Source organism: Alexandromys fortis, unplaced genomic scaffold, assembly GCF_014885135.2.
Source record: "Alexandromys fortis isolate MF-2015 unplaced genomic scaffold, M_Fortis_MF-2015_v1.1 scaffold_56, whole genome shotgun sequence".
NCBI classification, from domain to species: Eukaryota; Metazoa; Chordata; class Mammalia; order Rodentia; family Cricetidae; genus Alexandromys; species Alexandromys fortis.
Window position 1 is genome coordinate 5,171,803 of NW_026067935.1, and position 27,397 is coordinate 5,199,199.

Genomic DNA, 27,397 nt, shown 5'->3' on the forward strand with positions numbered 1-27,397 from the left:
TCTACAGAGCTAGTTCCAGGACAGGATCCAAAGCTACAGAGAAACCCTGTCTCGAAAAACCAAATCGATAAATAAATAAATAAATAAATAAATAAATAAATAAATAAAATAAATGTATATAAAAAAAATTTTTTTCCAAGACAAGGCTTCTCTGTATAGCCCTGGCTATTTGGGAACTCACTCTGTAGACCAGGCTAGCCTCAAACTCATAGAGATCAGGCTGACTTCAAACTCATAGAGATCTGCCTGCCTCTGCCTCCTGGGTGTTAGGATTATAGGCATGTGCCACCCCCACACCCCAGCTAAGAAAATAGATTAATACTGACATGTCCAAACTGTGTGCAGTGGGTTCTATGAGTATGCTATGAATTTGGAAAGCTGAGGCAGGAATTGCTACAAGTTCAAGGCCAAACTGGGCTGCATAGTGAGACCCTGTCTCAAGAATAAATTAGCAAATAAATAAGTCCTGGCCTTTTAAGAAATGCCACGGCATGTTGTCACGCACCTCCACGTTCTGTCGCCGGCTTTGAAATTCATAATTTTATGCCCATTTTATCTTGATATTAAAAAGAGAGGCAAGGGCCAGCAAGATGGCTCAGTGGGTAAAGACACTCACCGACAAGCCTGAAGACTTGAGTTCAAACCCTGGGACCCACATGGTGGAGGGAGACAAACCGACTCATGCAATGTGTCCTCTGAGCTCCACGGGTGCACCATGGTACACACGCCCCACACAGAGCGCTAAGATATGAATAACCATAACGAAAAAAATGATAGAAGCGAGGAGATAGGTAAGGGATCCATCCCAGGGGTGACTGACAGGTGAAGGGGGGGAGGGGTGATATCTGTCTGCACTGAGGCACCTGGGAGGCCCAGGAAGGAAAAGGAAAGACCCTTTCCCAGCAGGGTCTGCAACATGGGTGGCATCTGGGCCAGAGATCTGTCCTGATGCCTGGCTCTCTCACCTGCCTTAAGGATTCTAGAGTGGACTAAGGGATGCCAACCCCTACGTGTCCATCAGATACAAAGAGGGGACTCTGACTCTCTCTCTCCCTTCCTGTGGTCACCCGGCTTCAGCCTGAACAGCACACTCAAGAGGCTCCTATGTCACCCGTCTGCCACCCCCTCCCCCACTCCTGCATCTGAACACTCTTCCTGCTGGATTCTGGTCTTAATCTCATCTTCCACAAAGCTTTCTTTCTTGACACCACGACAGCCTAGGAGTTCATTTATGCATGCCGTGAACAGAGGCGGCCTGTTCCATCTCTGCTTCCAGCCAAAGGAGCAAGAGAAGAGAATGTTCCAGAACCTGTGTCTACAGCCAAAGCCCTTGTCGCCGAAGTTTCACCCTCTGCCCTGTGGGTCCTCGCTATTCTAACAACGCAAATGGATCTTCCCCACATACAGCGGCTCAGAGCCTTCCCATCAAGCCCCTGGTGGTCAGAGGGAAAGCAGTTGCAGGCTAGCCCACAGAGACCCCTGTGAGACCTGAGCTGCCCCATGGAGCTTGGGAGACTCAGTTTCTCCTGGATGGCAGTCCCTCATCCACAGTGGTCTCGTAGGGATTAAAGATGCTCACAGGACACTGGGATGAAGGACCATCTCTGATGGTCAAATTCAAATATGGAAACACCAACTACTCCCTAGAGACCTGCCTGGGCTTCTGGTCCCCTCTGCTAAGCATCCTGAGGGCTACTCTGAGTCTCCAAGCAGAATCTAGCAACTCCCTTTAGATATTTCCTGGTCCTGATTCTGAGCAGAAATTCTTCCCACCTCCCAGGGCAAAGCCAATGTCTTCCTTCGCCACAGGGAATTTGTCTCACTAGGCTGTTCTAAGAGACAGTGGACAACCAACCAATGCCCAGGTTATGGCAAAACAATAATTATGTGTTCTCTCTCTCTTTCTCTCTTTCTCTCTCTCTCTTCCCCTCCCCCCCCCCCACTTCTGGCTGCAACAGCTCCTGATCCCACAGCATCATCTGCAAAGGGACTGAGAGGAGATGAGGGAAGAGAAACTGAGGTCGGGATGTAAAAATACAAATAATTTTTAATCACTATCTAATTATACTGGCTACTTTGTTTTACATAAAATATAAATAAAATCCCATAAATGCTAAGGAGGAGGAGGAGGAAGAAGAGAAAAAGGAGAAGAAGGGGAAGGAAGGAAGAAAGGAAGGGAGGGACAGAGGGACGGAGGAAGGTAGGGACAGAGGAAGAAAGGAAGGAAAGAAGGAAGGAAGGGAGGGAGGGAGGGAGGGAGGGAGGGAGGGAGGGAGGGAGGGAGAAGGTTCTCCTGAGAAAGATCTGAAAGCCAGTTTGTACAGGCCGACTGTGACAGGTGTGTTTATAATGGGTGAGGTTAATCCCATTATTATTGAGAGGTCTAAAAAGAAGGGGATGCTGAAAAGAAATTCAAGTTATAGCGGAAGAAATGCATGCTGGGTATTAAAAACACTTGTAAAGCCAAATTGTTGATACACCGCCCATCTCTTAAGCACAAGTTATGAAATTCTTCTTAAATTTCATCTTAGTCTCCCAACTAAATCCTCCTTAACTTCAGGCTATATTTGTTAAAGCGATTTAAGCTCAGAGAAATTCAGGCCTTAAATATTCACTAACCTTGTTTTAGACCAAAAAAAAAAATCTTCAGGCTTGGGGATATTCTTAGCACTTGGTATTTTAAAGCAACAATATCCGAAGCTACATGGAGAGATTAGCGGCCCCGCTGATGTGGTGAGCTGGAGGGTTCCAAGGCTAAGCAAGAAAAGTTACCACCACAAAGTACCCAGGACACATAAGGAGGGTTAGCCAAGTGACTCAGTGATGTCTGTCCGGGGATGAAGCCATCAAAGGGTAGGGGTTGGGGGCTGGGAAGGGGGTTCAGTATGTGCAGTGCTTGCTGCTCCTGTAGAGTTCCCCAGTTGGGTTCCCAGCACACAGACCAGTAGGTTCCACAACCACCTGTAACTCCAGCTCCAAGGGAATCTGACACCCGCTTCTGGTCCCTGCAGTAACTGCATAGCCGTGCACATGGAGATGGGTGCCCAGATTCCTCCACCAGGTACCTGGAGGCTAGCGGAGGCAAGCCAAGCTGAGAGCCCATTTTGAATGACTAATTAAATTTGAAAGATGGCAGAGAAAAGAATCCAGATGAGGAGACCTCCAAGCACCCGCCACCTGGGACCTGCTGGGACACCCGCGAAAAGGATGGGGGTCTCCCTTCTGCTCTCTCCTGTGTGGGTGCTGAAAACATGTGTATTTTTGACCTTTGGGTCAGAGAGAAAATAGGAGCCTCTTAAGGATCAAGCAGATCTCTGAGAAGCATGGGGCTCAGCTCTGAGAACGGGGATGAGTAGGGTCTTCTGTCCCCGGATGCGAGCATCCCCAGCAGCACATGCCCACTTCAGGGAGGCTAAGCCAGGCGGGCACCACAGGGCAGACACTATCAAAGTGTTGACCTTCCACTGCAGCTAAAACTTTGGAGGTTTTGTTGGTTGTTTGTTTGTTTTTTAATATGTGTTCTCACTATGTGGCAGCCCTGGCTGTCCTGGAGCTCCTTATGTACCAGACTGACCTGGAACTCACAGAGATCTGCTTGCCTCTGCCTCCCAAGAGCTGGGACTAAAGATGTGTGTCACCACAGCTGGGTATATATAGAAACTAGTATGGCTAGAGACACTTCGTCTGCCTTCTTTGTCATACAAGCTAATGGTATTTGTGACTTCTCCCATTACTGTGACAAAATATCTCATAAAAGCTATTTACAGAAAGGAGGCTTGTTTTGGGTCACAGGTTAAAGAGCACAGCCCATCACAATGGGGAAGACATGGCATCAGGACCATAAGGTGGCAGGACACATGGCATCCACAGTCAGGAAGCAGAGGGAGACGGATGCTGGCGCCCAGCTCACTTTCTCCTCTTTATTCAGTCCAGGCTCCCTGCTCACAGGATAGTGCTGCCCACATTCAGAGCAAGTTTTCCCACCTTGATTAGCTCAATCTGAAACCCCCCTCATAGGCATGCCCAGAGCCCTGGTTCCTAAGTGACAATAAATAATGTCAAGCTGGCAATATTAACTCTGAGCATGCCCAAAGGATGTCACCCCCACACACACACACACTCTAACTCAACTCCTGCTCTATGACCCTGAGCATGCTAGAGAGTGCACCCATCCTCCTTCCTTCTTGACTTCTGACCTCAAACTGAGCATGGCTGGGAATGTGCCCCCACCACCACCACCCGGAGAGTTTTTCCTACTTGAAAGCATGCCATACAGGCTCCCCAATAAAATCATCACACTTCCTGTGCTAGGGAGAGCATTTCTCTAGAGATAATACTCGTGCTTTCCTTACCTCAAGTAGCATACCCTCTCCCCAAGCTTTTGCTTCTAGGTTCTCCTTCTTTGAGCTTTAGGCTAAGATGAGGATCCTCTGAATTCCCTTGTCTTGTTTCTCACCCTTATCTTCCATCAAGTCAACTAGGATGTGCACAGCTCAGGACAAATCAGGAACACTACATTTTCTCAACCAAAAGGATGATTCTGAGTATTTCAGTTCCTCTCCCACACAGATGCCTGGATAAGGTGGGGGGGGTTGCCTGGTGGCAGTTAGCAGCCACTGGGAAGGGCAGTTTACAGAGTACCAGATCACTGTGGTTGCAGCCACTACAAGTACAGACACTGCTCTGCTCCGGGCAGGGTGTCTCTGAGTGCAGACCTGCGGTGAGTCTGTACCTGCTGGAAGCTGCATGTGCCCCAGAGGCTGAGCAACCCTTCTGCCCCCTCCCCCCCACACACACTGCCCCATGCCTCAGTAATAACATCCTTATGGTGTTTCCCCAACCAAATACTAACTGTCATAGCTCAGGACTGTCTTCTCAGACACAAGCCACAGCACTCTCCACTCCCAGGCTTACGGGGGGGGGGGGGGGGCTGCCTTTAGACATATCAGCTTCCCAAGGCTGTTGGAACCATTAGCCATAAGTTAAGCTCTCAGGATGGAAGGTCATTGTCTTATGGTTATGAGGGCTAGAACCCTGAATTTAGGTGTTAGCAAGGCTGAATTTTATGAAAGCTCTAAGAGAGAGCACTATTATTTTTAATTATACATATATGTGTGTGTGTCTGAGCATGTGAGTGCAGTACCCATGATTGCCAGAAGAGGGCAACAGATCCCTTGGAGTTAGAGTTACAGGTGGTTGTGAGCTGCCGGACTCAGAAGCTCAGGACCAAACCCAGGCCCGCTGCAAGAGCAATACAAGTCTTAATTCTGAGCATTCTCACCAGCACCACGGAAGGGAATCCTCCCTCTGCCCCTCTTGGAGCCTATGCCTTCCACATATACTTCCTTCTTCACAAAGACAACCAAGCTTATCTTGGTTTCAGCGCCCTAAACGTAGGTAGCATCCAGTGAGGGAAGCTGGCCCACAATTTGTCTTAGCCTCTCTTCAGTCCTGATCCACACCATAGGCACTCTCTAGCTGAACTCTCTAGGTGAAACTCTCTAGCTGGAAGCAACACATACACACACACACACACACACACACACACACACACACACACACATCCAGGGAGCTCAATTAACCTGACACTAAGTAAGATTACAGCTTCAAGTACTCTGAGGCCAATCAAAATACTATGTGTCCTCCTGGATAGTGATTGGTCCAAGGAGGAGTCATGTGACCCAACCAGAATTTCCCATCTCAGTTGATTGGCTCACAGAGAGACATGTGGGCAGAATTTGTCAGAGATCTTTTACTTGGGTATGTGTGTGCATGTATGTGTGTATATGTGGTGTGTGCCTGTCTATATCTCTGTATGTATGTCCATTTGCACATACACACAGAGACCAGACACGATGTCTTCTTCTATTACTCTCTACCTTATTCCTTTAAGATGTCTCTCTCTGTGGGCCTGGAGAAATGTCTCAGTGGTTAGAGCGCTGGCTGCTCTTCCAGGAGACCCAGGTTCATCTCCCAGCACCCACCACACAGTGGCTCACAATGGCCTGTAACCTCCTTTCCTGGAGGTCTAAAGCCATTTTCTGCCTCCTCGGGCATCAGGCATGCCAGTGGTGAACAAACATACATGCAGGCAAAACACGTATACACACAAAATAAACATAAAATTTAAAAAGTGAGACACGGCCTCTCGCTGAACTTGAAACACATCTTGAGGTTGCCAAAGTGACTGACTGGCCAGCAACCTTTCAGGATCCACTATCTCCGCCCCTCACATGCACAAACAGTCATGCTGGACTTTTTACATGGGAGCTGTGGATTTGGATTCAGGTCCCCATGCATGCACAGAGGACACTCTTTTTGTTTGCTTTGCTTTATGTTTTTGCAAGACAGTGTTTCTCTGTGTAGTCCTGGAACTCACTCCGTAGACCAGGCTGGCCTCAAACTGCAGAGATCCATCTGCCTCTGTCTCCCGAGTGCTGGGATTAAAGGTGTGCACCACCACTGCCCAGCAACAGCAAGTACTCAACTCCACCCACTGAGTCATCTCCCTTCCCCCATCAGGCATCTCTGAGCCTCGCTTTCTTTCTACAAAATTAAAAGTACTCAACATGCCTGTGTTGGCTAATTTTATGTCAACTCGACACAAGTTAAAGTCATCTGATAGGAGGGAAACTCAATTAAGAAAATGCCTCCATAAGATCCGACTGTAAGGCATCTTCTTAGTGACTGATGCAGGAGGACCCAGTCCATTGTAGATGGACATCCCAGGGCTGGTGGTCCTGGGTTCTATAAGAAAGCAGGCTGAGCAAGCTATGAGGAGCAAGCCAGTAAAGAGGAACCCTCTATGGCTTCTGCATCAGCTCCTGTGTCCAGGTTCCTGCCCTGGTTGAGTTCCTGTCCTGACTTCTTTTGATGATGAACTGGGATGTGGGCCCATCAGCCAAACAAACCCTTTCCTCCCTAAGTTGCTCTGATCATAGTGTTTCATCAGAGCAATAGTAGCCCTAAGACAGTGTCTATAACATATTCCTGGGTGTGAAAACAGTGGCAACGCAGAGGCCACAGGCTGGTGGAGACTATGGAGACGTGTATTTGACCACCTAGATCCCGCAAGAACCGGGCATGTCCCTGAGCTGTCCAGTTCTGCAAACCAGTGATTCCCCTTTAAGCCACCGCAATCTGATATTAACCGACAAGATCCATCCAGTCTCTAACGTTTCTACCATGCAGAGGGCCAGCTGAAATCCACCCGTGTTCACAAAAGTCACACAAAAACTTAGCCCTGCAATTCAAGGGCAAGAGGAGGGAATAGAGAAAAGGCTGTTTAATATTCTCTCCATCCTTGTGAGGAAAGAAAGCAAATATTAAATCATGGAAATCTCTGGAAACAGAGAGCTTGCCTTTGTCACATCCATCACTTTGATAATAAATATTAATAAACAAACCTAAGGCAGAAAAAAATGCAATTCATAACTCAAAAGTAGCCTGACCTTTTATGGAATTAAATTCATTTTCTGTCAAGCCTGCTATTTGTAGAATGTTTCTGGTGACATACATTTTCACAGACCTCCCAAAGACTCTTCCATTGGGGTCTCAGCTACTCCTGAGCCAGAATAGGATGCTTTCTTCTCTCTTAGACACACACAGGGGTTCATTTACTCTCCTGTATGGGCTATGTCCTGGTTAAGGACACCCTCTGCAACCAGAGTGTTCACAGTGACCAAGACACACACATGTGGGCAGGATACACAAGCAGAGAACTTTCTTCCAAGTTCTAGACCCACAGATGAGGGAATACTTGAGATCACCTCTTAGGGTCTCAAGGATGGAGCCGCAGAGATGGCTCAGTGGTTAAAGAGCACTTGTTGCTCTTACGGGGACCGAGATTTGATTCCTAGACCCCACAGGGGACTCAGAGCCATCTGTAATTCTAGTTCCAGGGGATCCAGCGCCCTCTTCTGGCCCCTGTAAGCACTTAATGTACATGGTATATATACATATATATAATCCATACATATGAAATAATAAATAAATCTAAAAGAAAGAATAAAAGAATCCCAGTGATGATCATCCTTAAAATATTCCTGGTTGACTTCGGAAATCAGTATGGCGGTTTCTCAGAAAACTGGGAATCAACCTACCTCAAGACCTTACATACCCAAAGGATACACGTTCATACCACAAGGACATTTGCTCAACTATGTTCATAACAGCCAGAACCTGGAAACTACCTAGATACCCCTCAACCGAAAAATGGAAAAAGAAAATTGCACTACATTTACACAATGGAGTACTACTCAGTGGTAAAAATCCAATGACATCTTTAAATTTGCAGGCAAATGGATGGAACTAGGGAAAAAAAAACATCCTGAGTGAGGTAACTGAGACACAGAAAGACAAACACAGCATGTGCTCAACTCATAAATATCCATTAGATGTAAAGCAAAGGATAACCAGCCTATAGTTCATGACCCCAGAGAAGCTAGGTAACAAGGAGAGCCCTAAGAGAGACATACATGTATCCCCTTGGGTAGGGGAAATAGACAAGATCTTCTGAGAAAATTGAGGGCATGGAAGGGGCAGAAGGGGAGGGGGAAGAAAACATGAGGGAAGGGGATGGTAGAGATGGGGGAAGGACAGAGAGGAAGAGCAAGGAAAGAGATATCTTGATTAAGAGAGCCAGTATGGGGCTAGCAAGAAACCTTGTACTAGGGAAATTTCCAGGAATTCACAAAGTTGACCCCCAGCTAAGACCCTAAGCAATAGTGGAGAGGGTTTCTGAACTAGCCTTCCCTGTAACCAAAATGATGACTGCCTTAATTATCATCATAGAACCTTCAACTGATGGAAGCAGATGCAGAGATCCACAGCTAAGCACTGGGCTGAGTTCCTGGAGTCCAGTCAAAGAGAGGGAGGAGGGATCGCATAAGCAAAGGGGTCCAGACCATGATGGGGATACCCACTGAAATAGCTGACCTGAGCTAGCAGGAGCTCACTGACTCCAGACTGACAGTGGGGGAACCTGCATAGGAGCAAACTAGGCCCTCTGAATGTAGGTGACAGTTGTGTGGCTGGAGCAGTCTGTGGAGCCGCTGGCAGTAGGACCAGGATTTATCTCTAGTGTATGAACTGGCTTTTGGGAGCCCATTCTCTATGAAGGGATATCTTGCTCAGCCTAGATACAGTGGGGAGGACCTTGGTCCTGCCTTAAAGTGATGTGCCAGACTTTGTTGACCCCCATGGGAAGCCTTATCCTGAGTAGTGGATGGGGGTAGGATGGGGGGAAGGTAGGGGGAGCAGAAGGGGGTTAGGAGCTAGGACTGGTATGTAAAATGAGAAAGATTGTTTTTAAAAATAAATTTAATTTAATTTAATTTAATTTTACAAAAAGAAAAAATGTTCCTGAATGGGAAGCAGAGGCAGGCAGATCTCCGAGTTGGAGGCCAACCTGGCCTACATAATGAGTTCCAGGACAGCCAGGCCTACATAGAAAAACCCTGTCTCAAAAAAAAAAAAAAAACCAACCACCCTAAAAAAAGAATAAATGTCCCTGGCTGATGGAGGAAGGTCATTGGTTAATTAAATAAAGAAACTGCTTGCCCTGATAGGTTAAAACATAGGTGGGATGAGTAAACAGGAGGAAGAGGAAGTGAGGTAAGACTCCTCAGACAGATGCGAGATAGCTCTGCTCTCTGAGACACATGGGATGAAGCTCCAACCCAGGATGGACGTAGGCTAGAATCTTCCCGGTAAGCGCACCTTGGGGTGCTTACACAGATGATTAGAAATGGGCTAAATTAATATGTGAGAATTAACCTAGAAGAGGCTAGATAGAAATGGGCCAAGCAGTGTTTAAATGAATACAGTTTGTGTGTTGTTATTTCGGGCATAAGCTAGCCAGGCAGCCGGGGTGCTGGGGACACAGCCCCGCCGCTCCTTATTTCAACACCTGGCTGAACTAAGCCTCAACTCACCCATTCACCAAACAAAGGCACCCCATGTCTCTTGTCCCCTTTCAGAAAGGACTACCAACCATGGAATGACAGAAGGCAGGAATGGGGCACACACCTCAACACTTGCAGGACACCTCTTAGGAGCCTGCTCTTCCATGGTGGCTTCTGGGAATTAAGTCAGGCCACCCAGTCTGTGCAGCTAGCACTTTTACAGGCTGACCCATCTTGCCACCCTCTACTTCTTTATTTCCTAATATTCAAATCTGTTTCCATCCTCATTTGACCAGACTAAACATATTTCCAACAGTAGTCAGTGATCCTTCTCAAACCACCATCACCCCTCACCAAGGTCTCCTGCCCTGGTCCAAGGACAGAGAGGTGGCTGTCATCCTGGGGTTCTCTACGCAGACAGAGGTGCAAAGAACAGGAAGCAAACAGACCTCTCTTCATCCGCCCTCGTGGGTTGCTCCTGAGTGTCATCATGGTGGCTCCCAGAGTCCCTTAGGGTCAGTGGCAGACTGAGGTAGGACTCTGATGCTACTCCTGCCAGGCTTGAAGCCAAGAGAACTTTCAGACGGCCACCCTGATCCCATCTTGTGAGACCCAAGGCAGTGAACTCAAATGCCTCCAGGGACCGGGCAGGGATACTCTGGGGGCTTGGCAGGTGGGTTCCCCCATGAGCTGATAACAAGTGTGGGCATTAAAAGTGTGAGCCACCTTTACATTGTCATTACCGAGAGAGACTGTGGATGGGAGGTGACCAGCTGCTTCCAGTTCTTGCCTTGACATCCCTGCTATGATGGACTGTGACCTCGAGTTATAAGAAAAACAAACAAACCAACAAACCCTTTCTCCCCCAAGCTGCTTTTCATTGGGGACCGGGGCACTCAATGAACCACCTGCCTCCTTCGTCCCGACCCCACCTCCCGCTGCTCCACCATCTTTCCATGAAACCAGACTGAGCTGCGGAGATTCAAGCCAGGGACGCCCAGAACCACAAACATGTGACACTTGGTCCCCAGCTGGTGACGCTGCTGTGAGGCAGCATAGAACCTCTGGGAGGCGGGGCCTCACTGGAGGAAATGGACTGCCAGAGGCCTTACCCAAAGGTATGCACCACCTGGCTTCCAGCCCAAGCTCCCTCTGCTCCCTCGTGGGCAGGAACTGTGTGATAAATGGCTGCCTCTCATTCCTGCTGCCTTAGGCCAAGTGAGTCCTTCCACCAGGCCTCACACTGTGATGGTTCAAGTCCAAATGCATCATTTCTCCTTCAGCTCCCTCCCATGGTCACTCTGGATCCACATGTGACTGTCTAGTTAGACTACCACTGTCAGACTAACTTGTTTCTTCCTGTGGATTTCCCTGCAAGGTCCCTTCATCATCCTGACTTATGTAAGGGAGGACGGAGGCACAGAACACAAAGTGGAACACTGAACTAAGCCACCTGTCATCCATCTTGGTTCTCAAGGGTCCTCACTCAGCATCCACAATGCTTTTGCCTCCCTCCTCCAGTTGAGCCCATAATCCATACCCTGGCCTTGATAAGGACTCCCTCCCTAAAGTTCCCTCTGCCTCGGTTTCTCCTTGCCAAGCAAGGCTAACGTCCCGCTGCCTCTTCCTAGAGAAAGTCCACATTAGTGTGGAACAGAAACATCCTTTAGGACAGTGACTCCCAGAATTCCCGTGCTCTCCCGTGCAGAGGTTCACAGGGTAGTTGTGTGTCAAGGCACTTAGAAGACACAGGCTACGGGCTCGTCTCTTGGGGAATCTTATACCATGAGTGCGGATGTGGCTGCGTTTGCATTTCACCAACCTACCCATCCAAGTGGGTTCTGCCACCATCACCCCTAGCTTGGGCTTAGAGAAGGGGGGGGGGTAGCTGGGGAATCTGGGTCTGATGTCTAGTTTTGTCAAATCACATGGAAAGGAAGTCTCAATGAGAGGTTGTCTAGATTAGAATGGCCTGTGGGCATTGTCTCAGTGTGAGGACCCATACCCACTGTGGGTGGCACCATTCTCTAGGCAGGATGACTTCTCAACTGTGTAAGAGTGGAGAAATGGAGTTGAAGGCTGGCATGCATGTGTTAATCCAAGGCCTTCTGCCCTTGACCCTGGACATGATGTAAATGGCTGCTTCAAATTCATGCTGGCTTGACTCCCCCACAATGATGGACTGTATCCTGAAACTGTAAACCAAATAAGTCCTTTCTCCCTTAGGTTGCTTTTAGTGGGGATGTTCTATCACAGCAACAGAAAATGAAGCTAAGACACTGGGTCCCTCAGGTTCCTTTCCCACTGCCTATGCCACAGGTGCCAACTGTTTCATAGATTTTGTTTCAAATCATTCTTTGTGGGTGAGATAAGGATTCTCTGTGCAGTTCAAGCCAGCCTCAAGCTCATGGTGATCCTCCTGCCACAACCTCCCAAATGCTAGGATAATAAGAATTTACTACAAATGCACCTACTTTAGATTACCTGGATGCCCATGTGTGGGTTCACCTGCAGGCAAGCTCACTGGCTGGAAAGTGGCCTGGGTGCATCTGTGAATGTGGACTGGCCTCTGTAGATTGTGCTGATGTGACCTGTGATGCCCGCAGGGATCACTCAGTGTCCCCATTTAATGACAGACTTCCTTCGACCGTCGGAAGAGGAGAGGGCCATGGACAAGCTGGCTTCCTATGAACACCTCCCTCAACCTCAAGCTTGAGTCACCCCCTCAGGCAATTCCATGTGCCTTCAGGAAGCGGGAGTAACCCCCATTTTAAAAGGGAGAAAATCGCAACAAGGGAAGTTGAATAGCCCCCGTTCCAGACAGCTGGCCACAAGCAAAGGTGGCTGAGCGAGGGGCCACGGGTGGCCATCTCAGACTCAGCCAGCCAGTGAGTGATGTCTGGAGAAACAAGCGCACATGCAGCTTCATCTGAAGCTGATCCCATTCATCAGAGCGCTGCTTCTCAGCCTTCCTAATGCTGCAGCCCTTGAATACAGCTCCTCACGTTTTGATGACACCCCGCCCCGAAACATAAAATTATTTTGTTGCCATTTCATAACTGTAATTTTGCCATTGTTATGAATCATGAAAAATACCTGATATTTCTGATGGTCGTAGATGAGCCCTGGAAAGAGTGGATCAAATCCCAAATGGGTCAACAACCCACAGGTCAAGAACCACTGAGCTGGAGGGACACACACTGCCCCTCAGCCTCCATGATCCTGGAAACCCCCATCATCCTGTCTCCTTTTTGCACTGTCCCAGGTACCATCTGCATAATCGCTTCCTATTTGTCTTTAAAGCTGGCCGGCTTTACATTACTTAACATCACCTTCTCTAGGGAGAGAGCAACACATCCCCTCTTGCCGTGAAAACCAAAGCAGCCTCACTTTCCATAAAGAGAAGAAAACCCTAAAATAAGTACAATGGAAACAGAACAATGTTACTGAATTCCAGCCAGATGCTGCAGCCTGCCAAGGGCTCACAGCCTGGGCCGTGGGTTCTTGTTGTTCCCAACACAATAAAGCAACAGATGAGATTCACAGGTGGCTGTGGGGTACCATAGACGGTCGCCCTGGAGCACCTGGGATGGAAGGCACACAGAACCCAGGGACCAAAGACAAGCACTTGGCCTCAGTAACCCTCACCCCCATGGGCACTCTGGGTACCACCTACACTCCACTTTCTGCAGCTGGCACGTCCCCAGGTGTAAGGGCACATCACAGCAAAACCTGGTGACTTTGGGGAGGAGGCTGACCTAATAAAACACAGCCCTCGCTGGAACCTGGAGGTGACTGTGTATTGGTGCTAGGTCTCACCCAACCAGGCTCTGGCTTCTTCTGAATGCCTGTCCCGTCACCATGGCAACACGAAGCTGCTGCAGCCCAGTCAGTCAAACTTCCTTCTTATTGAGTGTCCCAGTGTGCAGCGGGCTCCTTCAAGACCACAGCAGCCCACTGGTTACAGAACAAGCCACCTGGGCTGCTAATTACAAATTTTAACCTCTCTGGTGCCACACACACCTGCGGCCTGCTTCCTCTTCTCCCGTGGCAGTGCCGTTTCTTTTAGGCTCAAAAGCAGAGGAGGGAGATGCTCTGTCCCTAGCTGTAATTAAAAGTATGTGTTCTTTCACGGTGGAATGAACCTCTGTGCAGTCGTCTAGGGAGTCTCTGAGGTGGAGATTAAGACAGGATAATAAGGCAGGGTATGGCTGATAATAAGATGGAGTATGGGCTCTTCTGACCCTTGGAAAACTCAGTTCCCCATCTCTGTGTGTCTGTGTGTCTGTGTATGTGTGCATGTGTGTGGGTGTGTGTGTGTACATACACACCTGTTCGCATGAGCATATGCACCTATGCACAGGTATGTGGAAGCCAGAGGTCACCCTTGGATGCTGCTTCTTAGGTGCCAATCATATTGTTGTGAGACAGGGTCTGTGTGTGTGTGTTTGTCTGTGTGTGTCTCCATCTCTTTGTGAGTCTGTCTGTCTTTGTGTCTGTCTCTCTCTCATTGGTCTGGAACTTGAAGAATAAGCATAAGAGCTAATCCTGGTTGTCAGCTACATCTGGAATCAACTAAAACCCAAACCGCTGGGCATTCGAGAGGGCTCTTCTTGATCAGATTTCTTGAAGCAGGAAGACCTGGGTGGCAGCTCAGATGAAAGGCAGGAAGGACACAGAGGAAGGCAACCTTGCTCTTTGCCTGCTTGCCCTCCCTCTCACTGGCAGACTCATCTGTCCTGATGCTGTAACTGCTCTTAGATCCCAACATGGGCTGAGAACCAGCAGCTCTCCAGGAATTCTCCAGGACTCCAGTACCAGACTGGGACCTCAGAGACATGCAGCCTCATCACCTGAACGATGGTCAGGGGGCAGCCATTGCTGGACTGCCCGACGGCATCCTGTGAGTCAGCTCTAGTAACCCTTTTAATATAGATGCTCATCCTGTCAGTCCTGCCCCTTCAGAGAACCCTCACTAATAGAGGAGACCTGGCTGACCAGTGAGTCCCTCAGAGCCTTCCAGTTCCACCTCCCCAGCGCTGGGATTACAATCTCACAGCACCACCATGCTCAGTGTGTGTTGGTGGTGTGGTGTTTGTGTGTGTGTGTGTGTGTGTGTGTGTGTGTGTGTGTGTTTGGTTTTTTGTTTTAAGTTTTTTTGTTTTTTGTTTTTTGTTTTTTTTGCATGGGTTCTGGGGATGGAACTCAGGTCCCCTTGTTTTCAAGGCAAGAAATTTACCCACTAACCCCTCTTCCAAACCCACATAGCATTTGAGTGAGTCCTGTGTGTTCAACTGCGCCACCCAGGACCGCATATTCAAAGGCACCATCCAGGACCGTGCACTCAAATGAACGTCCTCTTACCGCAGGTTGGCCCCAAGCTCAAGGCTGACTCCCACACTAATTTCTCACCCATATTTATACACAGACATGGGGTTTTTTTTATCTCAGCTCAACTATTCCAGTACATTGCGTCTTATCTAGATACCACAAAATTTCCATAACAGCAGAATTTCCATACAGATGGCACATAAATAACACTTGCCTGTGCCTTGGTCTGCGGTTCTTATGGTCAGCGGGTCCCATTAGGGCTTTATGAACTTACTCAGTGACTGAACGCTCTACCTGATCCTACAGATCGCTACCGTGCAAGCCAGCCCAGCTCCAACACGAAATTAATTCTCAACAGTTCTCCTGCGATGTGAAGGCACCAAAATTGAGTTTCTTCTGCATGCGATGCTAGAAATATTTCTCATTTCTCATTCAAACCACAAATGGTGGGCACCTCTCTTTCTCTCCAATCCATTTTCCTTAATACCATACAATTGCAATTATCATATGGGGCACAGACTGGTCAGTACAGCGACTGCCACATGGAAGTCAGTCCAGGCAAGAAGGAAGGGGGGGGCAGTTTCTTGTAGCACGAACTCTAATTGGTATTAATAATAAAAACCCAGAGACAAATATAGAGGTTAATGCTGAAGATTCGAGAAGTGGCAGCCACTAGGGAGTTCTTTTACCTCTGCCAATGCTCAGACAGAAAGGGGCGATTCTGTCCTCAGACCACATCTCCCAAGTAAATCTGTCTCCACCAAGCCTCACACAGCAGCTGTCTCCACCCGCCTCATATTCCTCTCTCCACCCAGCCATATCACTCCTGTCTCCACCTCCCTAGTGCTGGGATTAAAGGCGTGTGATCCCAAGTGCTGGGATCACCTCTGTGTGAGGTCTGTTTCGCTTTTAGACAGATTCAATCTTGTGTGCCCCAGAGTGGCCTTGAATGAACAGAGATCCCTCTGCTTCTGTTTCCTGAGTCCTGGGATTAAAGGTGTGCACCACCACCCCCTGGCCTCTAGTGGCTTGGCTCTGTACTCTGATCTTCAGGCAAGCTTTATTTGTTAAAACACAAGCAAAACATCACTACAATTTCTACAATGCAAGATGTACTGGGAAGGCCAGCTGTAGCCCAGAACAGCCCCCAGAGGTCCCAGACCACCTCTGCAAGCTGAACCCTGGCAAGGAGCACTGAGGACTCCTTACCGTCTGAAGCAGCTGCCTTCTGTGTCTATCCAGCGAAAGCAGTGTTTGTGAGTGAGCCGGGTTCAGGTCGGCCCTGTCCGTGCTTGCGAGGATCCAGAGGGGTCACAGGATTGACTCCACCCAGGAGAATTTTAACGGAAAGTCACAAGTCACAGGGTCAAGAGGAACAAGTCCCCGCTGAGAGAGTGCCAGGGTGCTGGGAGGTGTGGGCTCACCTTTCCAGCACATACTCAAGCCCCACATCTAAAGGGACCCCCAAGACAGGAAACCCAGAGCAAGACACCCACATGCTGTCCACGTACTGAGCATGGTTGTAGCACACCAGGCCACGAACTGAGCTGCAAACACTCACTCTTAAAAGCTCAGGGCGAAGCTACAGAAAAAGGAGCTAGAACTCCACTTTCTAATAGGCAGCTGTCTCTAAGCACATTGTTAGCTAACAATATAAGATGCTTGTAATTTCCTTTCAAAACCTATAAATCTGTTATTACGGTATGTATATAACATTTCCTGAGCAATACCATGGCAAGAAATATTAATAATGGTTATAATAGCTAAGAGGAATTAATGTTTTTGATATACACCTTTGTAATACTTTGTCCATCAATAACAATATTATTAATGAATGAATGATAGAAAAAAAAAGTTCAGGGTAATGACGGAGAGGATGGAGGTGAAAGAGGTTAGTTTAAAACAAAGTGCTGGGGGACATGGGAACAGCAAACGTTTTACTGATGGAGCCGGCTCCCTTAATATACCTGTGTGGGCCTCACCTCTTGCTTAAGCTCCTCCTTCCATTTGGACCCACCCCCTTTACCCACCCTTCAGGGCCCAGCTAGTTGGCCTGTGGTTTACACACACACACACACACACACACACACACACACACACACACACACACACGGCAGGGAGCTGACCTCCTACTCTGGCTTCAATCTGGAGAGATCAGAAAAATGCCTGCTTTTGTAAATATGTTTTATTGCAACCCACTCCCTCATCCTGGGTGTTTTCAGGCCGTAACAATAGCTGAGAAATCATCAAAGGGACAAAAGGGTGGTACAAAGAGCTGAGTCACCACTGGACACTTTCCAGAATGTTTCCCAAAGCCCAGGTTGTCATCTCCCTTGAGTCTCACATAAGGGTCTCCCTGCACTGGGCTCCCTGCCTGCAGAACTCTCAGTACTGGGCAACCCCATCTTCCTTGTACTGAGACAAGAACTCCAGAGTGACCCACAGCAAGAGATAGCTGTCCCCAGAAGGGCCCCAGATGCCTGAGAGTGTATCTGAGAAGGTTTGATATTGTCAGCACATACCTGACAATATCCCACATCCCCCCCCCTTTTTTTGATTTTTGTTTTTTGGTTGTTTTTGTTTGGTTGGTTTGGTTTGGTTTTCAAGATAGGGTTTCTCTGTAGCTTTGGAGCCTGTCCTGGAACACTAGCTCTTGTAGATCAGGCTGGCCTCGAACTCACAAAGATCTGCCCACCTCTGCCTCCCAAGTGCTGGGATTAAAGGCGTGTGTCACCACCACCTCGCTTCTAATCCCCCTTTCTAAAAGTACTCACTGAACCGTAAACACGTATCTCTTACAGCCCACAAATGTCTCTCTCAAGGACCCAAGAGCCATTTCTTTGAAATAGAATCCCTGGGAAAGACAGGGCTCTGTCTCCTAGGCTCTGGGCAAGGCAGACCTCTAACTTAGTCACAGCCTGCCAGCAGAGGAAACCGCTGCCTCATCCACACTGCCAACCCCCAGGCAGCTGTCACTCTGCTTCAATTGTCTCCCCTATCCTCCCCCTCTCTAAAACTACCCTCGTTCCCATAGGCAGAGAGGTCAGCTCTGTGCTGCTGGTAATTAATAGATAAAACCCATCCTCACCACCCTAACTAGAATCCAACACATGAACCTCTGATGAGCACTGGACAGTGATTGAGTGACCTGCTCCATTCTATAGCCAACAGCCCAAGGTTCACCAAGAGCCAAGTCTCCTCCCAGCGGATGTCACAAAGCTGCTTACCGAAGAGTGAACTGAGCTGCCACAGAGCCACTGGTCAGAGAGACCAAAAAGGTAGCCGTGTCCCCTTCTCGGATGAGGTTCAGAGGAATGGAGAGAGCGACATTGTCATCCAGGCTCACCAAGGACCACCGCAGGTCGTCCTGGGTAGGGTAGACCACCACACTGCCGATCCTCTCCCGGGCAGGGAGCAACTGCTGAGGCTCCTCCTGCTCTGAGTGGATGTTGTTTTCCCACTTGCCCTCCTCCTCCAGCGGGCACTGACCAGCCTCGTTGGCTGGATAAAGCGCAAAGAAGAGTTCCATGGCCGTGCCGCCCAGCAGTGCCGGGATCTCCTCCTCGGGTTCCAGGTCCAGGCCGGAGCTGAACCACTCAGGCAAGAGCTCCAGTTCTGCCACACACAGCCCAGGGGCCCCCTGCAGCCGGCAGCTGGCCGCCACCTCCCTGGCCTCTGGGAAAGCAAACATCTTGACGCAAGGGAGATCATCCCCAGGGTCACTGTCATCCCAGCCCATGCCAGTGACATAGAACAGTGTCTGCACTTTGGGTCTGTTGGAAAAGATGGAACTGTCGAGGATGTGGGATTTGAGCCTCCAGTTGAAAGGGAACCTCTCCATGTTTCCAAAAGGGGTGGGCGTGAGCAGGAAGTCCCAGGGCACTGTCTTCTCCACAGAGAAGGGGCCGTAGCTGGCATTGATGGCGGGAGGGCTCTGGGCTCGGTGGATGAAGAGTGTGGCGGATCGGGCCTGCAGGCTGGCATTGCGCATGAGGTCCTGGTTGGCCTCCTTGAGGAAGAATGCCTCTTCTGCGTCAGAGACGTGGAAGCTGGCTGGGAGATAGGCAGGCAGCGAAGAGAACTTCTGCAGGTTGTCGGCAACGCCTCGACCCGTGCTCTCTGCACAAGGAAGGAAAGTAGAGGCAGGGTCAAGGTCTGTTCTGAGACACGAGGAAACGAACAAATGAAATGCCATCTTGACCCACCAACCCAGCAAGGTGTGCCATGGCCACACAGCCCTTCTCCTCCCTTTCAGCATGGAGGAAGCCCAAGAATCTTCCAATAAAGCCCACTTCAGAATGCAAAGTAGACCAATTGCCCCAAAATCCAACAGTCCTGCGGTTAAACAGTTGCCTTTCCAGAGGAGAAGTGTTAATTCTTCCTATCCAAGGGAGGCAAGCGTAGGGAATGAGTGAGAAGCCCAGGACGCCGCTTGGTTTGGGTTATACACATTCTGCTCTTCAAACAATGGATTCAGCAGCTGTTAACTGTGCACACAACTTTCTATGAGCAGTGCACCCAGCAACCTTGTACCCCTACCTACTCGGGCTACACTTACACACCTCTCTGAATAATAGAATAGGTTTATCTCTGTTGTATATGTGTGTGCATGCATGTGTGTATGTGTTTCTGTGTGCTTGGTATGTGTGCATATATGTATTGTTTCTGGTATGTGTGTTTGTATGTATGTAGGTATGCTTGTGGTATACAGGTATGTTGTGTGACCCAGGCTCCACATATGAGTGAAAACATGGCACTTAGCTTTCCAAGTCTGGATTACTTCACCAGATGAAATTTAAATTAGAATCTGCTTGGGTATGCTGATTGGGGTTTGGCTCCCAAACCAGGAAATTAAATCCCGGTGAATTTTGCACCACAGTGAACAAGAAAAGATAATAATCTCTTTGGAGGGACTTTTTTATGCATCTTGCTGAGCTTTTTTTATATAACTTATTTAACTTTATTTCATATGCATTGGTGTGAAGGTGTCAGATTCTCTGGGACTGGAGTTACAGATAGTTGTTGGCTGCCATTTGGATGCTGGGAATTGAACCCAGGTCCTCTGAAAGAGGAGCCAGTGCTCTTAACCTCTGAGCCATCTCTCCAGCCCCTCTTTGGAGGGACTTTAAGAGCACTGGGCCCTCCTGTGGATCCGGTTGTACCCTCTCCTTAAATGAAGGCAAGGTCCAGAGCAGCGTTTAAATTCTCATTTATTTAGACATGTAGAAAAGGGAATCAAAATAAATACACACTTCCACATGCTCCATCCTCTTTGTGGATTGGTTTGTTCTTTCATCTTTCATGTGGATATGCTATGTCACTCAAAACACTGATTCACGAGGATCCTAAGGCTGGTCCTTCTCTCTGTTGTAGGCAAAGCCTCTGTTTTATCAGACACATCCATATGAGGCCTCACTCCCGTCCCACCATCAATCAAGCAAAATGTGACATAAATGTTGTCTCACCGTCTCTATGGACAGTCAGAGACATTCACAGCTGAGCTCACATTCTCTCCCCCAACTAGATAGTAATCTAATACGCTACCTTGATTTAAGAGCATTTATGAAGCCCTGAGACTGTCCTGGGAAGCATTCCCAGCCCTGGCCTGAGAAGCTAACATTTCTCCCTGATTCCGAAGTGTCATAGAGAAGCACACATTCTTTTTCCCATCCGCAGGCGGACCTGAGCCCATGGGTGGACTACGACACACAGCCCTGAGTGGACTACAACACACGGCCCTGAGTGGACTACGACACACAGCCCATGGGTGGACTACGACACACAGCCCATGGGTGGACTACAACACACGGCCCTGAGTGGACTACGACACATGGCCCTGTTGGTCTGCTTCTTCTTAGAGAGCTTATTGCCATCAGAAGGCAGGAGACAGGCAACAAGGCAGGAAATGAGAAAGGTTTCAGGAAGCCAGCAGGAAGGACTGCTCATCCTGGCTTCCATGGGGGCCAAACAGTTAAGCCCAGGTTCTGAGACAGCACAGGGTGTGCCAGGGAGATTCTGTGATCCCTGATGCTTCCAAGCAAAAGAGCAAGCGCAGGTGGCTCTGAGGAAGTCTCAAGGAGAGCTCAGGTTGAGATAGAGGAGGGGATGAAGGAGCACCCGTGATGAAGTCACTCACGGGGTGCCAGGAGAGCCAAAGAGAGATGCTGTATATCACGCTGTGCTTGGCTACAAACACCTTCTAAACATGGGCTTTGGTCAAGACTGATAGGACCTGAAGCCTTGAGCCCCAAAGAAAGACCTGGAAAACAGTCTCTAGGAGCACTACCTTGGAAATGACTGGCCAGCTGTGTGGCTGAGGGTCATCTGCCTGGACACAGGGTGTTGCTGCAGCTGCGTCTCTCTCCAGTTCCCACAGACAGCATGGGCATGAGACCCAGACACAGAAATCGTTCTCTCCAGGGGCCCAGCCTGTCAGGTCTTTCAAAACCACCGGGAAGACAAACTCCTCACCAGTGTGTCCAACGGTGGCCTTTACCATCTGCTGGTAACCCCCGGCACCTGAGCAACTGGGTATAACTACACTTGTACGAGTTTCATGGTCCTGAAGACAGGACGGAGAGGGGTCTTTGTGAGCACCAACATTAGTTGAGGGATGCAGGAAATACAGTCTTTGAGGCCAGATTTTTTTTTTCTCTTTTCCAAAGAGGATTCAAATTAGCATGGGTAGGAAGAAGCACTGAAGGCTCAAGGACACTACTGAGCACTGAGTGAGCACCATGCATGCACTCAGAAAGGGAATAATCAGGGCAGAGACAGCAGCCTTGTGAACCAGTGCTGAAACATAAACCAGCTTGTCCACTGACTTCTAGAGGTAAGTGCATATTATAGCAACAAAAACAAGATAAAATATAGAAAACTAAAGGCAAAGGAAAACAAGAATGTAATTGCCATCATCAACACTGTCATCACTACCAATATCACCATCTTCATCACCATCACCATCATCAATACTATCATCACATCATCATTATCATCACTGCAATCATCACCACCACCATCATCACTACCATCAGTGACAGTATCATCACCGTCACCACCACCATCACCACTGTCATCATCATCCTCAGGAAGCTTCACAGGTCACTGAGACTCATACAGACAGTAAATGCCCAATGTGGATCTAACCAAGCAGAATCTTGCCATTAATCACTCGTGTGCTGCCAGAAATTAACTCCACCAGCCAACCGCACACTGAGTGGACTCAGGGGAGTAACAAACCCAGCTCTTACAGCCCACACTCTCCATGGCATGAAAGCAAGCCCAGTTCTTCCCTTGGGACATGGAGGGATACCACAACACTCACACAGCACTGACTGGACTGAGCTGATCCCGACATGGTCCTCCCGTGCAAGGCAGGGCTGCCACAGCAGACAACAGTCCAAGGGATGTGACTCCACAGAGGACAAGGCCATTGGCCTTGCTGTCGCCATAGCTCCCCAGTACCCTAAAGTATAATGTAGGGTCACCTCCACTCTCACCCTGTGTGGTGGATTGAATAGAAATGGTCCCCAAAGAGTCTCATGTTTGAATGCTTGGTCCATAGGGAGTGAGCTTGTTAAAGTAGGTGTGGTCTTGCTGGAGGAAATATGTCACTGTGGGGGCGGGCTTTGAAGTCTTAGAAGCTCAAGTCAGTTGCTTTTCTTACTACCTGAAGATCAAAATATAAAACCCTCAGCTCCTTTTCCAGAACCAAGTCTGCCTGCACACTGCCATTGTCCCACCAAGATGATGACAGACTAAACCCCTGAACTATAAGCCAGTCCCAATTAAATGTTTTCCTTTATAAGAGTTGCCATGGTCGTTGTTTCTCTTTACAGCAATAGAAAGCCTAAGACACCCTGTTTCTGTGGATGGCAATGTGCACATGGATGTGTGCACACGAGTCCATCTCCATATTTAATTCTTGATTCTGGCTGGGGTTTCTCTCCATGAAAAAAAATGTACATTAAGAACCCAACAGAAGTTAAAAACCGGTGAGCCCTGGACTCAGCCAGTGGATGGACTGATTTGACTTTAGCCTTGCAGGGGGGTTTGCTTGTTTAACAATCCCATACACATATATAATGGATTTTAGTCACTTTGACACGCTGGCTCTCTCTCTCTCTCTCTCTCTCTCTCTCTCTCTCTCACCCTCTCCTTTCCCCTTCTTCTCTATAAGTCCCCTTTTACTTTCATGTTTTCTTATGTATGGCTCTCTGAGTTTCCTTTATTTTTGGATTGGGGGTGGGTAGGAGGTAACATACCCTTCTTCGTGGGTGACTTTTGGCTATTAATGGTTGCTGGAGGAAGGGCTATCATTTTCTCAGTAGGTACTGGTTTGTGTGTATATTGGTTGAATGCTCCCCATCAGGAAGCCCACACACCCTCCACTGCTCCCCAACTTCCCTAGCTATTAATCCTTACTTATTCCTGGCATGATCCTTGGCTGCGGAGACTATCCTATTAGATAACCATCTTCTCTAAACCACGTTCTCCCATGTCTCCTGGTCCCTGTATCTCTATTACGTCTCTCTGCTGCCGTCTATATTCTTATGATGTTTCCACTCGTGCTTTATGCCCAAAGCACTCGGGGGCTAGTTTAGAGCCTTCAATGCTGTACCCAGTGCTTCGCAGTGGAACTCAGTGTGTTTCCCCAAAACAGCTTAATACGTCAGAGTTCCATTACATTTCTCAAGTTGACTCTTAACTTGACAGGGTCTAGACCCAGCTAGGAGACAAACCTCTGGTATGCCTGTGAAGGACTATCCTGATTAGGTTGAATGCAGTAGAAGAACTATGCTTACTGCAGTTGGCAACCATCCCATGGGCTGAGGTTCCAGATGGACTAAGGAGGAGAGAATGAGCTGGGCACCAGCATGCATCTCTCTCTGCTTCCTGACTGTGGATGTCATGTGACCAGCCACCTCATGCTCCTGTCGCCAGGACCTTTATGCCATTATAGACTCTACTCCTCAAACTGTGAGCCAAATCAACCCCTTCTGCCTTGAGTTGCTTTTGCCATGGCGTTTTATCACGGGCATTGGAAAAGTAACTAAGACAATCGTATGCTGCAAATGCCAAACCCTGCGGTCCCCAGAATGTGGCTGTATTTGGAAAAAGTCTTGGACGAGGCAATTCGGTTTCAGTGAAGTCATCTGAATTAATCCTAACCCAACATGACAGTTGTCCTTATGAAAAGAAAGAGAAGGAGTCAGGGTGCATACAAACACAGACAGAGGACCCTGGAAGACACGGGAAGACAGCTGCCACCAGTCAGACAGGCAGAGATGCCCCAGAAGAAACTAGATCAGCTGACACCATGACCTAAGACTTCCTGTCCAGGCTCCTGGAAAATGATTGCCAAAGTTAACTGCTCTGTGGCACTTGCTTTGGCTCCCAGAGCAAAACATGGCTAGCTAGCTCAGCTGGCTGTCTTTGACACTTTCCAACCTGGTATCAAAGTATTCACTCAACTTTCTCATCCCACAGCCTAGACAGACTCTTGTTAGCAGGGCTGAGGCTCCGGGTGCATGCCCCAAGGTGCCTCTCAACCTTCTATATTCTACTATGTAGATAATTTTCAAGTTCTCCGGAACGAACATGTGTTGCTTATTCTAAGAGAAATATTGACACTCTGCCTTTACAAAACAAAGATATAGAATTCAACCTAAAGTGGCAGACTGATCGTACACATTCCCCGGCATCCCCATAGAGCCGGGGGCAGGAACAAAGCATCAAAGCAGCCAAAGGACCTCACCCATCAGCAAGAGAGATAGAGGGGACATGTCTGCAGATAAGATGGGGTGGGATGTCTGAATGAGGGGGGAATGTCTGCAGAGCATTTGTGAGAGGTCATCTTTGATGGACTCAACCCACGGTTGGGAGCTTTTATGGCAGCTGAAGATGAGCCCTTGGGGCGGCTGATCCTTTCGTTGCCAACTCGGCAGGATTTTAGAATTACCTAGAAGGCACGCTTCTGGGTCTGTCCTGCAGGTGTTCCCAGAGAAGTTTATCCAAGGAAGAAAACGCTACTCTGAGTGTGGGTGGCACCGGCACATGCCCTGGAGTCCTGAACTGAATAAGCAAGGCCAGGAAGATGGCTCAACAGCTAAAGACTTTAGCCTGGCAACCCTGGAAACCCCAGGTTGATCTCTAGAGACCACATTTTAAAAGGGGATCTGGAGAGATGGCTCAGCAGCTAAGAGCACTGGCTGCTCTTCTAGAAGACCCAGGTTCGTTGCTTTGTTTCCCAGCGCGCACATGGCAACTCACAACTGTTTGTGACTCCAGTTCCAGGGGCTCTGACACCCTCACTCAGACATGCATGTGGCAAAATACCAATGCACAGAAAAATAAAGATAAATAAATAATAATTTTTCAAAAAGAAAGAAAAAAATCCAGGTGTGGTGGCATGCATCTACAATCCTAAAACTCTTCGGGAGAGATGGATGGTAGAGACAGGAGAATCATCTAGAAGTTCAAGGTACACCTGGCCTGAATATACAACATAGTGCTAAAAACCACTAGAGAGACCCTGACTTAACAAGGTGAAAGGTGAGAACCAGCTCTGAAAACTGCCCTCTGACCCCCACATGTGGGCCGTGGCGTGCACACATCAACCCCTCTGTCCACAGTTGATGACTTAATTACAAAGGAGAGAGTGAGCTGAGCTCCCGCATCCATGTCTCCGATGTGACCAGCTGCCTCCAGCTCCCGCCGCCATGCCTTCCTCTCCGCGATGGACCGCACCCTCAAAGTGTGAGCCCAAATAAACCCTCCCTGCCTGCAGTTGCTCCTGTCATTCATTTTGCCACAGCAATAAGACAGTAAATAACACACTGGCTAACCCACCAGCACTGGCTCCTTGAGGTTTGAACAGCTGTGGCCCTGCTCCTAGAAAGACTCAAACCGCAGGGCTCATACTTAACATAGCCAGCTGCCGTTAGCCAGGAGGAAACCAAGACGGATGGCAAATGCAGGGAGCGTTAAACCCGCGTGAAAGATTTCCACGGAGCAGCAGATGTAGAAAGGTCCTCATTAAATGGATTCTATAGCTCTCCTCATGACAGTAATGCTGACCTCCTATAGACACTGTCAGCTGCTCGACGGTAGGGTTCTCTCAGGACCTCATCCTAATTTCCATTTATATTTATTCTAAATTGGGCACCTTGGAGACATTTAAGAAAGAGAGAGACACCGGCTAAACGATCCTGACAGCCCTGCTGCTGTCTGATGAGAGAGCAGATGAGGTCCACAGGGGGCGGAGAGGTTCCTAGGCAGGAGTCCCCGAGCTGCCTGTCACCTCCACTTATACACTAAGACAGTCTCTCTCTGTCACTTCTACCCACCAGCCATGAGGTGACCAAGTAAAGCCACCATGCAAGTCTGAGGGAGTGTCACACGGAGAGACTTCTCACTAACTGAAACAAGGCTTCCCCTTCATTTGTTCATTACTGAAATAAAAACTGATTGTTTGGGGACTGGAAAGATGGCTCAGTGCTTAAGAGCATTGGCTGCTCTTGGAGAGGACCCAGGTTCTATCCCTAGCTCCCACATGGTGGTTCACAACCGGTCCAGGGGGATCAATGCCCTCTTCTGGCCTCCATGGGTACTGCATGCACATGGTGCAGATAAACTCACACAGGTACACATATGCATACACATAAAATAATAAGTAAATTGGTAAATTTTATATGATTTAAGGGTATATATTATTCTTTCAAAGTTTTGGCACACAAACATAAGGACCCAAATTTCAGTCCCCAACACCCATATGAAAAGCCAGGTATGGTGGCTCACATCTATAATCCTAGCAACAGGAGGTAGAAGTAAGAGGATCTCTGGGGGACTGAGCTTCCAAGGTCCCAATGAGGAGCGGATGGAGGGAGAACACGAGCAAGGATGTCAGGACCACGAGGGGTGCACCCACCCACTGAGACAGTGGGGCTGATTTATTGGGAGCTCACCAAGGCCAGCTGGACTGTGACTGAAAAAGCATGGGATAAAACCGGACTCTCTGAAAATGGAGAACAATGAGGACTGATGAGAAGCCAAGGACAATGGCAAAGGGTTTTGATCCTACTTCATGTTCCGGCTTGGTGGGAGCCTAGCCAGTTTGGATGTTCACCTTCCTAGACATGGACGGAGGGGGGGAGGACCTT

The 27,397-nt window shown here is 48.6% G+C and overlaps 1 protein-coding gene across 1 annotated transcript in view; it reads right to left on the minus strand.

Moving 5' to 3' along the window:
- Positions 1-27,397, minus strand: part of Tmem132b (transmembrane protein 132B) — a 276,790-nt gene that overhangs the window by 164,450 nt on the left and 84,943 nt on the right. The window contains exon 2 of the mRNA XM_050146649.1: positions 18,464-19,355. Within this exon, the coding sequence (XP_050002606.1) occupies positions 18,464-19,355 (892 nt within the window). The remainder of the gene's footprint in view (positions 1-18,463; positions 19,356-27,397) is intronic.